The sequence below is a fragment of the Rutilus rutilus genome (genome assembly GCF_951802725.1).
Source record: "Rutilus rutilus genome assembly, chromosome: 7".
NCBI classification, from domain to species: domain Eukaryota; kingdom Metazoa; phylum Chordata; class Actinopteri; order Cypriniformes; family Leuciscidae; genus Rutilus; species Rutilus rutilus.
Genome location: NC_140221.1, coordinates 45,697,151 through 45,714,479, shown reverse-complemented (window position 1 = coordinate 45,714,479; position 17,329 = coordinate 45,697,151). Strand labels below are relative to the sequence as shown.

Here is a 17,329-nt window from a genome sequence, read left to right as displayed (position 1 = left end):
AACTATCGTCATATCACAAACACACAGAAACTCCAAAGTCTTCAGAGCAACCTGTCCAACAGTACAGTAGAATTTAGCTACGTCTCAATGTATTAATAATACTAACACTAAAAATAATAATAAATTATTATAAATTTTTTTTTAAGGAATAATCAATTTCTCTTACATGTTGTGCAGCACTTTGTTTGACAATTTTTATTTTATTTCTTATGATTAATAGACACATTCACTTAATGTTTTATGCCTTAATTTTATTGCCAGAAAATTTCTGAAAAGAATCATAGAAATGATTTGTTTTTTAATGAATAAATTGTTTTTATGAATTAAACAGACATGCTTTTTGATTATTAAAATTTAATTAAACCATTAAAATGGAATACAGAAATCTTAAAACAGAAAACACAGAATGTGGTAAAAAATAAAACGCGTATTTCATAGGGCCCTAAACATGTAATTTTTTATAAAACTTTTAATAAATTGTTAAATGATTTGAATGAATTAGACATGCTTTTTGATTAATAAAATGTAACTTAACCATTAAAATGAAATCCAGAAATATTTTAACGGGTAAAAAAATGGAATCCAGAAAAATGTATACAGAACAAACAGATTTGGATGAAAAAATTCCATCGGCCCTACACCACAGCTCTGTTCAGATTCAGAATTACACTCTGCAAATGAATCTCATTTTGGTGGAGCAGTGGTTGTCATTCAGTTTCCCAGTATATGTAATCTGCCCACAGTCCTCTCCTTCCTCTCCTTCCTCTCCCAGACCATGTTTTTTCCAGTCATCCGGCTGCCCGGGACCCCAGCGTCTGTGAACAATGACAACCAACAAATGTCACACCATTGCATCTGCATATATAATAACTTTCTGGCATCCAATCCGATCTAAAGTTCATTTTTTATATGCATTTAATCCCAACACCACTACCAACAACAAATATTTAAACAGGTGGAATTTTTGTTTAATGCAAGATGCATTTATTTGACAAGCAAAAGCTTGAAGTACATTATCTTGAAGTATAGCTGCTTCCTTTCCTACTCATGATTATAATTAGCAATAATTGGAAAACGTAAGAGTAGCGTAGCCATTTCTGACTTGAATTTGTGAGGCTTCCGCAAATTATCATTTGAAATTATCATAATCATAAACACATTGGTTTCTAGTTCAAATAGTTGTACCACGTATTGCACTTTGTCATTCTTTTTTTCTAGAACATATAACCAAACATGTCAGGGGTATAGAAAAAGAAAAAGACAACGAATACAGAAAAACATGGTATAAGTTCTTATTTATAGATATTGTTTCCAAATACATTTTAAATTGTTAATAAATATGTATATATGCATTTCTTTCAAACCACTTGACTTTATGAATAAAACGAGCAAATATAAAAAAAAAAAAAAAAAGATATATATATATATATATATATATATATATATATATATATATATATATATATATATATGTATGTATGTATGTATGTATGTATGTATGTGTGTGTATATATATATATATATATATATATATATATATATATATATATATATATATATATATATATATATATTTTTTTTTTTTTATCACCATTCAATTAGAATCACCAAAACATCACATCAGCATCTACCAGATTAAAGGGGCTAATATGTAAGAATTTCATGTATTTTTTTGCAATTATTGATGCAAACATCTTTACATCGCTATGATCAGATCCTTTCTGAACTGTTTCTTTTCTCATTTCTGTTGTGTGTTTATTTTGTTATTGAGAGGAAAGAGCAGCACATATTCACATATTCATCTAAACGTGGACGGCATCGGGATGTTCCTTAAAAGTAAATCACTGCAAAGGTATTTCCAAATTTTGACTTCACTTACACTTTTGAGCAAAAAATTAAAAAGAACTTCGCCGTGAGAATATCGGGGTCTTGAATCACGTTCAGTCTCTTGTGCGTTATGTGAGTTTTAATTTTCTCAATTAAAAGAGTAAGAGTAAATAATGTTCAGTTTATTGCACAGATGTATTGTTTCGCTTCATGAGACCTCAATGAATCGTCAGGAGCCTCAGATATTATTATTATAATTATTTTTTTACTCTTAAAGCCATTAACTTGCATTGTATGAATCACCAAGTACCACAGTTTCAGCGGAAAAAAAATCTTCACAGAAAATCTAATTTACGCCATGGAAAATAAAGTGGACATTAGATCATATTTAGGGATAAGCATGTCAAAGTAAATGACATCTTGAGGCCAAGATTTGGTACTAAAGTTATAAAAGGTATATGTATATGATTCAAATGTAAATTTAAATGCATGCTATTTAAGTGCATGCTTGCTAAGAAATCAAATTGGATAATGCATGAATCAGCTCACTCTTTGTTCATAGTGTAAGGAGTGTCATCCGCCCATCTCCACTGGCCTGTGTTCTGATCCGTTAGACCGACCCAGTAGTGCTCGGGTATGGTATGTTTGTTCAAAAATGCCTATAGGAGGAAGATAGAAACTGATAAAAATTTTTTTTATAAAAACTCAAAATGCTGATATGTGAATGCCATGAACATTACACACCCACTCCTCGTTGTCCTCTTCTATTTTGAGGAGTAACGCGCCCTGTGCTTTGCAGTAATCTCGTGCCTCAATCCAGTTGAGTTTATTATTGGAGAACAAAAAACAGCTGCTTTTGTACAATGTCCAGTCAGATTTACAGGTTACAGGGACGTCTGCGTGAGAGAGAGAGAAGAGATGCAAAATAAGAGCAGATTTAAAAAGTCAGTTCACACGGATATGAATGACGGTCATTAAAAACTCACACTCATGTCATTCCAAACGCTTATATACTTCGTTCATCTTCAGAACACTAATGAAGATCTTTTTAATGAAATCTGAGAAATTTCTTTCCCGCCATAACCGGATAACGACACAGTCCCGTTTAGCAGCTGTGCCGGGAGCAGCAGCTCATTTGCATTTAAAGGGACAGACACAAAAACGGTGTGTTTTTGCTCACCCTCAAAAAGTGACAACTTTAACATGCTATATAAAAATATCTGTGGGGTATTTTGAGCTAAAACTTCACACACACACTCTGAGGACATCAAAGACACATTTTACATCTTGTGAAAAGGGCGTTATACCACCCCTTTAAGAGTGTAGATGCAGTACCTGCTGTTTTGTTTCCCATGTTAGATTTCAGCTCCTTCAGAGCGTTCATGACTCTCTCCTCTAGAACACAAGAAAACACATCAGACCTTGTTAGACTTTCTGCAGTCAGTGTCCTGTGGATTTAATTTCAATCCATTTATTTCCAATGTAAAGAATAATGTCAGTGTCAGCATGCAGGTCCATGAAACCAACAATTATGATTATATTTCTGAAATCATGCTTGAAATAGATTCAATGGAGTACAATATGGGAATAAATGCATTATTGAGTATTGTGAATGTATAACTCACCAGAGATCTGTTGTTTAGAGGACAGAGATGCGACAGATGAAGTGAGATCTGATACTGAACTCTTCAGGGCACTCAATGAGTTCGCCAGAGACTCTTTAACACGAGATGAAATACATAAATATGATATATCAGTAATATTTGATGTTTGAGACTGAATTATATTATGCAAGCCTATAACTTCATTCAAACTTTTTTTTTTGATGTTTCTTACTCACCGAAGTCACGTTGTTTGTTCTGTTGATCAGACTGTATGGATGACTTCAAACTGTCCAACGATCGTTCTGTTTCAGTCTGTTTCTGGTCCTGCGTTTTAACTGGGTGAAAAAAAGGTTGCAGTTAAAAGAATTTTCTTCATCAATACACAGATAATAAGAAATATGCAATATTATTAAATGATTTAAACACCTGCATCATTCAGTTTGGATGTCAACGTTGATACTGCAGAATTCACACTGTCAGTCAAACTCTTCATGTCCTGCTGCCGCACTGTGGAGAAGAAGTAGATGTTGCATTTATATGTTGAATATAGTAGACTTACGTAATAGTAGCATGACCTGTTGACTTGCTGCTAATACTTTTGTTTTGGTGTCCTTTGGGGGTTTCAAACACCCCACTCCATAATTCGCACCGTTTGTAGTGTAATGGAGTGCCGTATTGCACATGTAATGTAGTGTCTACTTACTGGTGTCTGATAGTTGAGATTGAGAAGAAAACGATGTGACAGATGAAGTGAGATCTGACACTGAACTCTTCAGGGCACTCAATGAGTTCGCCAGAGACTCTTTAACACGAGATGAAATACATAAATATGATATATCAGTAATGTTTGATGTTTGAGACTGAATTATATTATGCAAGCCTATAACTTCATTCAAACTTTTTTTTTTTATGTTTCTTACTCACCGAAGTCACGTTGTTTGTTCTGTTGATCAGACTGTATGGATGACTTCAAACTGTCCAGCGATCGTTCTGTTTCAGTCTGTTTCTGGTCCTGCGTTTTAACTGGGTGAAAAAAAGGTTGCAGTTAAAAGAATTTTCTTCATCAATACACAGATAATAAGAAATATGCAATATTATTAAATGATTTAAACACCTGCATCATTCAGTTTGGATGTCAACGTTGATACTGCAGAATTCACACTGTCAGTCAAACTCTTCATATCCTGCTGCCGCACTGTGGAGAAGAAGTAGATGTTGCATTTACATGTTGAATATAGTAGACTTACGTAATAGTAGCATGACCTGTTGACTTGGTGTCCTTTGGGGGTTTCAAACACCCCACTCCATAATTCGCACCCTGTTTGTAGTGTAATGGAGTGCCGTATTGCACATGTAATGTAGTGTCTACTTACTGGTGTCTGATAGTTGAGATTGAGAAGAAAACGATGTGACAGATGAAGTGAGATTTGACACTGAACTCTTCAGGACACTCACTGAACTCGACAGAGACTCTTAAACATGAGACAAAAGCCATAAATACAATATACTGGATCAGCAAGATCACTGTGTGCATAGCAATAATGGCTTTGTGAATGAGAAAATATAAAAATACATAATCAACATCTGCTCATATCAGTTTTTTCTTAGACAAGAACTTAGCATACTATGGAAGCTTGTTTCCGCCACAGAATAAAACATTTTAAAAGATAATTACGATGGAGCCCCAGCTGAAAGCGAAACGCCGTTGAATTCTTATGAAGCGAACCATGGCCAGTATGGCAATACTTTGGATGTAGAAAAAAAAACGCATGGTTGTCCTAGAGGATAGATATCCGATTTGCAAATAAATGTGGACGCCAGGTGGCTGCAAAAGCAGGAAACACATAGAAAATGTTCGGGAACACCCTCCCTCCATGCAGATAAAGGTATGTCCCGTTTAGAACTTAAGGCTGAATGATTTCCGTGATGCAGAGGGAATCCTCATTAAAATGGAATTTATATAATACAGATTTAACGTAAAACACGCAAACTGATGTATGGATGAATAAATCAAAAGTAGATACAGTGAGGAAAATAAGTATTTGAACACCCTGCTATTTTGCAAGTTCTCCCACTTGGAAATCATGGAGGGGTCTGAAATTGTCATCGTAGGTGCATGTCCACTGTGAGAGACATAATCTAAAAAAAAAAAATCCAGAAATTACAATATATGATTTTTTAACTATTTATTTGTATGATACAGCTGCAAATAAGTATTTGAACACCTGTCTATCAGCTAGAATTCTGACCCTCAAAGACCTGTTAGTCTGCCTTTAAAATGTCCACCTCCACTCCATTTATTATCCTAAATTAGATGCACCTGTTTGAGGTCGTTAGCTGCATAAAGACACCTGTCCACCCCATACAATCAGTAAGAATCCAACTACTAACATGGCCAAGACCAAAGAGCTGTCCAAAGACACTAGAGACAAAATTGTACACCTCCACAAGGCTGGAAAGGGCTACGGGGAAATTGCCAAGCAGCTTGGTGAAAAAAGGTCCACTGTTGGAGCAATCATTAGAAAATGGAAGAAGCTAAACATGACTGTCAATCTCCCTCGGACTGGGGCTCCATGCAAGATCTCACCTCGTGGGGTCTCAATGATCCTAAGAAAGGTGAGAAATCAGCCCAGAACTACATGGGAGGAGCTGGTCAATGACCTGAAAAGAGCTGGGACCACCGTTTCCAAGGTTACTGTTGGTAATACACTAAGACGTCATGGTTTGAAATCATGCATGGCACGGAAGGTTCCCCTGCTTAAACCAGCACATGTCAAGGCCCGTCTTAAGTTTGCCAATGACCATTTGGATGATCCAGAGGAGTCATGGGAGAAAGTCATGTGGTCAGATGAGACCAAAATAGAACTTTTTGGTCATAATTCCACTAAACGTGTTTGGAGGAAGAAGAATGATGATGAGTACCATCCCAAGAACACCATCCCTACTGTGAAGCATGGGGGTGGTAGCATCATGCTTTGGGGGTGTTTTTCTGCACATGGGACAGGGCGACTGCACTGTATTAAGGAGAGGATGACCGGGGCCATGTATTGCGAGATTTTGGGGAACAACCTCCTTCCCTCAGTTAGAGCATTGAAGATGGGTCGAGGCTGGGTCTTCCAACATGACAATGACCCAAAGCACACAGCCAGGATAACCAAGGAGTGGCTCTGTAAGAAGCATATCAAGGTTCTGGCGTGGCCTAGACAGTCTCCAGACCTAAACCCAATAGAGAATCTTTGGAGGGAGCTCAAACTCTGTGTTTCTCAGCGACAGCCCAGAAACCTGACTGATCTAGAGAAGATCTGTGTGGAGGAGTGGGCCAAAATCCCTCCTGCAGTGTGTGCAAACCTGGTGAAAAACTACAGGAAACGTTTGACCTCTGTAATTGCAAACAAAGGCTACTGTACCAAATATTAACATTGATTTTCTCAGGTGTTCAAATACTTATTTGCAGCTGTATCATACAAATAAATAGTTTAAAAAATCATACATTATGATTTCTGGATTTTTTTTTTTAGATTATGTCTCTCACAGTGGACATGCACCTACGATGACAATTTCAGACCCCTCCATGATTTCTAAGTGGGAGAACTTGCAAAATAGCAGGGTGTTCAAATACTTACTTTCCTCACTGTATATGCAATAAATCCAATCGCATTCGCAACATGGTCTGTAAATATGAAAGCACAAAGCACTGCCATATAAATATATAATCTGCTTGTTCTGTATGGAGGCATAAGGGTAGCAATATTCAATTTGAAATGTAATATGCAAAATGACAATGCAATATGTAAAATGGCAATGCATTTCTGTAATTAAATTTACATTTTCCATTACATTTGTGCAATGTTTGGTGCAAAAAAAGAAAGAAAATTAATTTGCCATTTCATACACTAGTTTTAATATGTAAATTGAATACATATTTTAACGCTTTATAAGTTAAATTAAACAAAATTAAAATGAAAATGTATTACAGAAATGATTAGATATGTTTAAAATGTTCAAGCAAAAACTGCAGCAAAATGATAATTTAAATGTTATTTTTCTTAATTGTATTTACACTCACAGTTGCGATTGTATTTTCATTAAATGTCCCGCAATGAATATAGCAAAATTCAATGTGCAAATTGAAAATGCATTCACGCAGGCGAAGCGCTGCTACTTGGGCGGAGTGATTTGCTCGCAGCACCTGAGAAGCCCCGTATATTCTCCTTCTGAGAATATAGTTCCCAGTATGTATACGGTTAGAAGATGGCTGTGTCTCATGTGACCTTGTTATTTGTACACGCTGTGACTATACAAATCACAACATGTAAATAAGAAAATGTTGGCTTTATTTTGTCACTTATTGGGAGCAGTATGCTAGCTGGAGCCATTTACCTCCAGTCTTTGTGCTAAGCTAGGCTAGCGGTGGGTGCGTCAGACAGAGTTATGGCACGCACAGAGATGAGAAGGGTATGTGTGGACTTGTCTAACTCTGGGGGATACGGTGAATAAGCTAAAGTCCCAAAAAGTCGGCGTGTTCCTTTAAAACTAGTGTATGAAATGGCAAATGTAAATTATATAATTTAATTTTAACTTTGCTCCAAACGTATCTCGTTTTATCTCCTGTTATTCTCATAATAATAATAATAATACAATTTATTTAAACATTATTTAAGGATTATTTCAAAAATTTAGTTTTAAGTTTAATTTAGTAAATCTGTTTTGCAGCACTTCCTCAAAAAATAAATAAAATGATAAAATTAAATTTCCATTTGATTACCATTTTTTATAATATTTGTATTAAATCATAAAAAGAAACATTGATTTTCTGAATAAATACAATTTAATAAAATTAATTTAATAATACCGATTATTTATTTAATAATTGATTAATACGTAAACCGTGATATTTTCTGAGATGTTATTATCGTACTGTGAAAATCTCATAGGTTACAACCAAGCGGCAACCTCCCTGTCTCTCTCTTGAAACCAACACGGAAGTGAATTCAACGGCAATTCATCGACTGGCTGCAGAAGTGAGTCAAATCTGCATCTCCCCCATGTTAAAATGCCCAACTTTACAGCAGAAAAAAAAACACGTTTACAGCCTGGTGCAAAAAGTGGCTTTGGTCTATATAGCTTATTTTGCCCTTCATGACAACTGTGAGGGGGGTGAATTTTTTTATAACTCATCCGTTTACATTATATTAAGCCTTAAATTTCTGCATAATTAAGGGTGTTCACTTTTGAGTGACAGGTGGATTCCCGCTGCAGTGGTCATTAGTCATCATTAGCCGTTTGTCTGCTGTCTGTTAGCCGTCACGTTACCTTAGCTCATTGTCTGACTGTAAAAATAAATAAATTCGGGAGTGACGTCCTACCAAGATGGCGACGGTCGGCCACGCCCACTTTAGGCTTCAAAAACGGTCTTCAGAAACCTACGGGTGACGTCACGGACACTACGTCCATATTTTTTTACAGTCTATGGTTACAACCCTGCACAGGAGAGTCCCCCACCCCACCCCACCCCCGCTGTTAAAAAACGAACTCAGTAACTTTTACTTTGAGTACATTTAGGATAAGCTACTTTTTACTTTTACTTGAGTAGATTTTTAGACCGTTAATTTTACTTGTACTTACTTGTACTTGTAATGAGTACATTCAGTGTTAATGTCTCCAGTAAGAAAACATGCTGAGATCTGAATGTGGCCCAAAGTATCATAACCAGATACAGTTAATGTTATAGGAGATATTTTAAAAGAGAGCATAACAAGATAATTACATGTTCACTATAAGGTCTTATTAATTCATGAAATAACTTTATTAAATTAAATATTTATATTAATATTGCCTCTGTCTTACCAAAGTCACGTTGCCTGTTTTGTAGATCAGACTGTAGAGAAGTAACAGCGGTTTTTAAGTAGTCTAATAGTTTTTGTGTTTCAGTCTGTTTCTGCACTTGGTTGTCAACTGTGAAAGGAAAAAAAAATTATATATATGATTGATAAACAATCAAGAATGTGAGAGTTTGCTCTTAAAAGTATTTCTTATGGTTATCTCCTTTAAATGATCAGATTTGCAGACCTGCATCATTCAGTTTGGATGTCAGCGCTGACACAGCAGAACTCAAACTGTTCATCAAACTCTTCACTTCAGCGTGTGACAGACCTTGCTGGCGCTCTGTGAAAAAGTAGAAGTAAAACAAGTCCTGCTATTACAGTCAGAAATACACAGTTGTGTCCTGGTAGAAAAAATGTATCGATATATTTAGATGATCGTATTCATGTTGTCAGCAAAAGATGTTGTAGTTCACAGAATGAAGACAATGAAGATCAAAGCTAACTTTCATTAATAAACATGATAATATATAGATGAAGGCACAGAGAATGATCACATAAACTACTCACACTACAGATGAGAACCGACAATGAACTGAATGAGACAGGGACTATAAACACAGGGAAACTTAATGACAGACAGCTGAACATAATCAGTAACCAAGGAGACGAACTGGGAGGTAATTGAGGGGCTGTTTACACGACACCGTTTTCTACTAAAAACGTAAAACTTTTTATGCGTTTTGGCCGTTCGTTTACACGACAACGCCATTTTGGGTGCCTGAAAACGAAAACTTTTGAAAATTGGTTTCAAAGTGGAAGTTTTTGAAAACGGTCTCCGTGTAAACAACAAAACCGTTAAACTGAAAATGATGACCGTTCTGAAAACATTAGATATGGCCTGGCAGCAGAATACAGCGTTTTTAGTCATTTTCACGGATCAGTGTGAATGGGGATCGTTTCGACAATGGTGTCGTCTCAGAAAACTCAAAAGACCTCTCTGTTTTAAGCAAATCGTTGTTGTGTAAACGTAGGCCAACCCTAAATTTCCGAAATTTTCATATTTTTTAGTTTTTTCAGTTTTCAGTTTTCCAGGGGAATTCGAATGTATTAAAATATTTTTTCCCTCACATCTCATATTTTTTCAATCACCATGTCCCATTTGGAGCTCCGTATCTTTGTTCAAAATGTTCACAGTAGTCATTAACAAACATAAGCCACAATGTTTAGATTATGAATAATGAATCAAATGCTTTAATTATTCTCAAGGTTAATTTCTTTGTTACGCATCATATAATGTATGTGTTTTTTCGTATTTGTCATTCGGTGGCTCTGAATTGTCAAAAAAAACTCTCAACCCAAATCAAACCTGATGTGCATTTTTTCATGATGGACGAAAGTTATAGACGAGCATTTTTAAATCTGTTTGCAAGGACCTTAAGACTAAACTGAACTGAATCACATGTAACAAACACACAGGAATGAGACGAACACAAAACACAACATAATCCTGACACACATGTTGGTTTAGGAGGATTTAAATGTACTAATAACATTTTTAAATCTCACCCAGCTTTTGTTGGTTTTCCACTTCTTTGGATGTGATTGAACTCAATGAAGAGGTAAGATTGGTCATCAAGGTCTCAATTTTCTTTTCTTGAGATTTGACTGAAGTTTGATTGAAACTATGAATGTTCATCCAACTCTCCAGCACTGAGAATGTTCTTCGTTGATGAAAAACTGGGAACCAAATTATTTTTATTTTTTTATCAGCATAATTTAAAGGCTGTAAACATGCAGATATTTTTTTGCATTACTCACTTTTTAAAATGCTAATATTTTACAGCGCAACACTTTCAAAGTTTTATGTTAACCACTCACTGATGACAGAAGTCATGATGATGAAAATAATCATGCAGACTGTTCCTACAAGCACAAAGATGCCACTTTTTCTGCTACATGGACGACCTGCAGAAAACAACACACCATGAGAAATACCATTTTAATTCTTTTATTTCTTTAAAGCAATGCAGCCAACTTGAATCTCAAACATTGATGATAAAAATGTATCTTTTAGTCATTGATTAGCATATTCTGTCATTATAAGCTACAAATTGCATTCCTGGGGGCGGGGTTTATGTAAGTTTTAGGTTTTGTGATGTCACTAACACGTGAAGAAGCTCATTGTAGTCTCTACCAGCCGTTTGTTGTAGTCCTTAAAAAGCGATTTCTTTAAAAGCAAATATCTCCCTTTGCTTTGAACTTTGAGCGTTGTAACTTTGCAGATGTTGTTTTGTTTATGCTCAAACAGCAACATTACACACTAACTAAAGTTAGAAAAGTGAAATCATAATCAACAACCCCTTTAAGTCTGATGAGTCTGGTTCCTCATGGATTCTTTCTCATCTATCTATTTTAAGAAGTTTTGTACAGATAAATAATAAGTCAATGCTTTTGCGTTCTCTTGCAAATGTTTTGCACTCCCTTGAGAAACTTTGCTTTTGCTTGCAAACCTTTAGTTCTTTAGAGTTTCCCAGGGGAACGCAAACGTTTCTGTGAAGGAATGCAAAGGTTTTGTGAGGAAATGCAACGTTTTTTGGGGGAATGCGAAAGCATTAAAATATTTTTTCCCTCACATCTCATATTTTTTCAATCACCATGTCCCATTAGGAGCTCCGTATCTTTGTTCAAAATGTTCACAGAAGTCATTAACAAACATAAGCCACAATGTTTAGATTATGAATAATGAATCAAATGCTTTAATCATTCTCAAGGTTAATTTCTTTGTTACGCATCATATAATGTATAAAATAAATGAAATTGATTAAAAAGTGTTACCAGGCATTGAAGGTATTGTACAACAAACTAAAACTGTTTCTCTCATACACAACACAAAGACATCTTTCTGTATCAAATACAATTTAGTATCATAGCAAACCTTTGCTAAATGTCGTCTTCTGTTCATATTCCACGTCCATTTTCATGATTTCTTCAGAATTATCCATTTTCTGATAGACCATCATAACTTTTGCAGTTACTTGCTTCCTAGAGAGAATCCAAATCACATTCAAAAGAGCTCCTGCAATGACAGTAAACTGGGCAGTTATGTATAATAACACAAGACTTTCTGTTCCTCTTTCCAAAAAATATTGACTTATTATTCTGCAGAAACAGAATAAAAAAGACACAACTTCCTTACTTGATTGATAGTACAGATACTACTGGTCAAATATTACTCCGTTTCAAGTAAAGTTGTAAAGACCGATTTTTACTCAAGTAAAAGTACAGAAGTAGCCTACTCGTTTTAAAAAGTACTTTAGTATCAAAAGTAAATGTCAATGGATTGTTGTATTATTACCTCATGCCTCTGAAGCAATCTAGTGAATACACCTACCAGTTAGTAGTATCTGTGGGATTAAGAGCTTTCAGAATGTTATAAATCCTATAGAAATTAAACAAACGAATTGACAAAAAAGACAGCCATAATCATCTTTTTGATTAGTGTTCAAAGAAAATTATGGGAAATCGCTGAACTTCACGACACGTGACCCTACAAGACTCAAGAGAGATTACTGATAGGCTGTCTGTCACCTGCAAAAAAAACAATTAGGTTTTAGAGATAAAAACAAAAAAATTATCCCCTGACTGACGTTACTACTTTCTACTCAAGGACCTTGACAGAAATGTAGTCGAGTAAAAAGTATGATATTTGTCTTTCAAATGTAGTGAAGTTAAAGTAAAAAGTTTCCAAAAAAAATAATACTCAAGTAAAGTACAGATACTTTAAAAAGTGTACTTAAGTACAGTACTCAAGTAAATGTGCTTCGTTACTGTCTACCTCTGGCTAAACGATTAATTAGAACTGCTAGGAAGCTAATTTCTGCCACATGAGAAAAAAAATCATGCTTATTACAGACGAAATTATGACATAATTAGGCTATGAGATTAAAAAGTGGAAATTGACATAAACAGTCATGATACAGCTACTCATTTACGAAATTAAAATCCTCGAAATTATAAAATACTAAATAGGAATTATTAGATTAAAAAAATCTTAAATTATGAACTTCTAATGTAATCTTTTTATGTCATAATTTCGATTTATTTAGTCATAGTTCTGATTTATCAAAGCATTTTATTTTCTTATGTTGCGGAAATGGGCTTCCATATTTAGCTCAACGGTGATGCTACTGAAGCTACGCATGCGCAGCATAGGCTAGTCAACTCGTCATCGTCAAGTGCAAGTGCGCGATTTCTCCATAGACTGTAAAAAAATGGATTTCTCCTCATGTTTTCCGTTTCATACGGAGCCCCTAAAGGGGGATGTGCTGGTGGAAAAAATTTGGGACGGGAGTATTTTTATTGTTTTTTGTCACATTTTTTCCGCAAAGTTATGTGCATTCCCACCATAGACTGTAAAAAAATATGGACGTAGTGTCCGTGATGTCACCCGTAGGTTTCTGAAGACCGTTTTTGAAGCCTAAAGTGGGCGTGGCTGACCGTCGCCATCTTGGCAGCACGTCACTCCCGAATTTATATATTTTTACAGTCACACAATTAGCTGAGGTAATTTGACGGCTAACAGACAGCAGACAAACGGCTAATGATGACTAATGACCACTGCAGGGAATCCACCTGTCACTCAAAAGTGGACACACCCTTAATTATGCAGAACTTTAAGGCTTAATATAATGTAAACGGATGAGTTATAAAAAAATTCACCCCCGTCACAGTCGTCATGAAGGGAAAAATAAGCTATATAGACCAAAGCCACTTTTTGCTCCAGGATGTAAACGTGTTTTTTTCTGCTGTAAAGCTGGGCATTTTAACATGGGGGAGATGCAGATTTGACTCACTTCTGCAGCCAGCCTCAAGCGGCCGGTCGATGAATTGCCGTTGAATTCACTTCCGTGTTGGTTTCAAGAGAGAGACAGGGAGGTTGCCGCTTGGTTCCCACGCAAAACCTGTCGTGAGCTCGGACAGACACGTCCTGTTTAATGTCCCGCTGGCAGTGTTACAGAGCTCCACACGTTAATGGAACGTTTCATAGTGTTTGAACTTAAGCAAGTGTTGAAGTGTTGTAATTACACTTAAGCACTGACCACATTTCTTTATATTTGAGTCCGAGTTCAAACACTATGACTCAATAGGGTCTGTATTTTGATTTTTAAGGCCCTATTTATTTACAGAATTTGTATCGCTTCCACGTAGCCACGCGAACCGGAATTAAACCGACAACGCTTTATCTGTAGAGAGGTAACGGGGGGGGGAGGGAGGCCTTCACAGGGAAGAGACTAGTTGACACTTCAGGACTGTGTTGTCGTCGTGTCAGGTGCAGGTCCTTCATCAGATCTGGATACGGCCTGGATCCGGCGGACTGCGGTAAACCTCGGGATAAACAGAGTGACTAATATTAGCGTAGACACCATCCTTCTTATGATGTAACGAGTACATCAGGATTTATGGGAAGTGTTCCCGGTTCCGGCTGACCTGATCTATGCAGCCTAACATTGAATTATAGAAGTCTATAATGTGTTATGTGTATGCTAGGTCAAAGAGATGTGTTTTTAGTTCCTAACCGATGACGAAGACTTAACAGAGCAGCCATCAAGTGTTAGACAGTATTCTAGGTTATTACGTTTTTGTCCAGTAATTAGAATCTCTGTTTTTTTCAGAATTAAGTAGTAGGAAATGATTATATCAGCTATGCATTCCGTTAATTTTGTGAATTGGTAAGTTTTGTCAGGGCGTGAAGAAATATAGAGCTGATTATTTTGATGGCACCTGTTGTAGGGCCCTATGATTTCCACAATGCGGAAAATGCTGACGTAATTGTGGAACCCAGACATAAAAACATAATTTACTGTATAATGCTGTATTTCATGGAATTTGTCGTGATTCTCGCGGTGTTTTCCCCCTCTGCCGCCTCATATGAGGACATGAATGCATGAACTTCAGCTCCAGAGCCACTCTGAGAGTCACTTCATCAGCATTTTACCACTTCATTTGAGAAAAACTATCGTCATATCACAAACACACAGAAACTCCAAAGTCTTCAATGCAACCTGTCCAGCAGTACAGTAGAATTTAGCTACGTCTCAATGTATTAATAATACTAACACTAAAAATAATAATAAATTATTATTAAAAAAATGAAGGAATAATCAATAATTTCTCTTCCATGTTGTGCAGCACTTTTTTTGACAATTTGTATTTTATTTCATATGATTAATAGATACATTCACTTAATGTTTTATGCCTTCATTTGATAGAAATAATTTTTTTTTTTAATTAATAATTTGTTTTTATGAATTCAATTAATTAGACATGCTTTTTCATTATAAAAATGTAATCAAACCATTAAAATGGAATACAGAAATCTTAAAACAGAAAACACAGAATTTGATCAAAAACATCAAAACCGTATTTCATAGCGCCCTAAACATGTCATTTTTTGTTAACCTTTTAATAAATTGTTGTTAAATGATTTCAATTAATTAGACATGCTTGTTGATTACTAAAATTTTATTTAACCATTAAAATGAAATCCAGAAAATTTCAAACGGAACAAACAGAATTAGATTAAAATATTCCATCGGCCCTACACCACAGCTCTGTTCAGATTCAGAATTACACTCTGCAAATGAATCTCATTTTGCTGGAGCAGTGGTTGTCATTAAGTTTCCCAGAATCCCAGTAGATGTAAAATGCCCACAATCCTCTCCTTCCTCTCCCAGACCATGTTCTTTCCAGTCATTCGGCTGCCCGGGATTCCAGCGTCTGTGAATAATGACAACCAACAAATGTCACACCATTGCATCTGGATAAATAATAACTTTCTGGCATCCCATCCGATCTAAAGTTCATTTTATACTAAGCATCATATAATGTATAAAAATAAATGAAAGTGATTTTGAAGTGTTACTAGGCAACTAACTAAAACTCTTTCTCTCATACACAACACAAAGACATCTTTCTGTATCAAATACAATTTAGTATCATAGCAAACCTTTGCTAAATGTCGTCTTCCGTTCATATTCCATGTCCATTTTCATGATTTCTTCAGAATTATCAGTTTTCTGATAAACCATCATAACTTTTGCAGTCACTTGCTTTCTAGAGAATCCAAAACACATTCAAAAGAGCTCCTGCTATGTTTTTAGTAAACTATTTTTTAGTAAACAGGGCATTAGTGTATAATAACAGCACTTTCCGTTCCTCATTTCAAAATAAAAATGTATGTGTAACAAGTGTACTGTAAGTTATTCTGCAGATTAATGACTAATTAAAACGGTTTGCTCAGTGTTTCCAGCATCATCTGTTTTCACTCAGTTTCACTGTGGTTCGTCTGCCTCTTGTTTAAACTTTCACCCTTGACCATATACCTAGAATTAGCATGGTCAAAATGAATATTTTGGTACCGAAAGACCTCTGGTTTTGATTAAAGGGGTTTATTTATTTTTATTTACAAGTGCTTTTATCTATGGGAGATCATTTCTGCCACATAAGAAAAGAAATCATGCTTTGGTAAATCTTAAATATGACAAAAAAAATTGACATTCTAAGATAAAAAGAAATCTAAATGATTACAATCATAGTTATTAAAATCGCAAGTTATGACATGAGAATAAAAAGTGGAAATTTACATGGCAGTCATGATATGCTTATGTATGCGATTACAAACCTCGAAATTATTAAATACTGAATCGAAATTATGATAGGCCTATAAAAAGTGGAAATTAGAAAAAATATTGAAATTATGAAAAAAAAAATGTATTTCATTATTTCGTAATTTCATCTTTTTTTTTTTTTTATGTCATAATTTCAACTTAGTTTGTCATAATTATGATTTACCAAAGCATTTTTTTCTTATGTTGCGGAACTGGGCTTCCATATTTATCCATAAAGGAATGAGCTCAAGGGTGACGCTGAAGCTACTGCGCATGCGCATCATAGTCGACTCGATTTCTCCTCATGTTTTCCGTTTCAAGTGCAAAAAAAGTTCACGAAACACCTCAAAACAGGTCGATAGTAGGTTTATGCAGATTGTCAGTGAGGACGTTTTAATAATTATTA

General features: G+C 35.4%; 2 protein-coding genes across 3 annotated transcripts in view; both read right to left on the bottom strand.

Annotated features, from left to right (window-relative positions):
- LOC311293503 (cytosolic phospholipase A2 gamma-like) overlaps nucleotides 1-17,329 on the bottom strand; it is a 66,460-nt gene that overhangs the window by 33,559 nt on the left and 15,572 nt on the right. The gene's annotated exons all lie outside the window — the stretch shown is intronic.
- On the bottom strand, nucleotides 241-16,312 carry asgr1c.1 (asialoglycoprotein receptor 1c, tandem duplicate 1). Of its 2 annotated transcripts, none has more exons than XM_084415490.1 (16): nucleotides 16,263-16,312; nucleotides 11,135-11,221; nucleotides 10,823-10,993; nucleotides 9,501-9,596; nucleotides 9,279-9,386; nucleotides 4,805-4,903; nucleotides 4,546-4,626; nucleotides 4,356-4,454; nucleotides 4,135-4,233; nucleotides 3,858-3,938; nucleotides 3,668-3,766; nucleotides 3,453-3,545; nucleotides 3,163-3,222; nucleotides 2,572-2,723; nucleotides 2,377-2,486; nucleotides 241-815 (listed from the first exon to the last, which is right to left on the bottom strand). In XM_084415490.1, the coding sequence occupies exons 1-16, from the start codon at nucleotides 16,306-16,308 to the stop codon at nucleotides 665-667; spliced, it is 1,632 nt and encodes a 543-aa protein (XP_084271616.1). In that variant the 5' UTR covers nucleotides 16,309-16,312; the 3' UTR covers nucleotides 241-664. The 2 variants fall into 2 exon arrangements, with proteins under 2 accessions (XP_084271616.1, XP_084271615.1); XM_084415489.1 differs by lacking the exon at nucleotides 16,263-16,312 and adding an exon at nucleotides 12,192-12,337.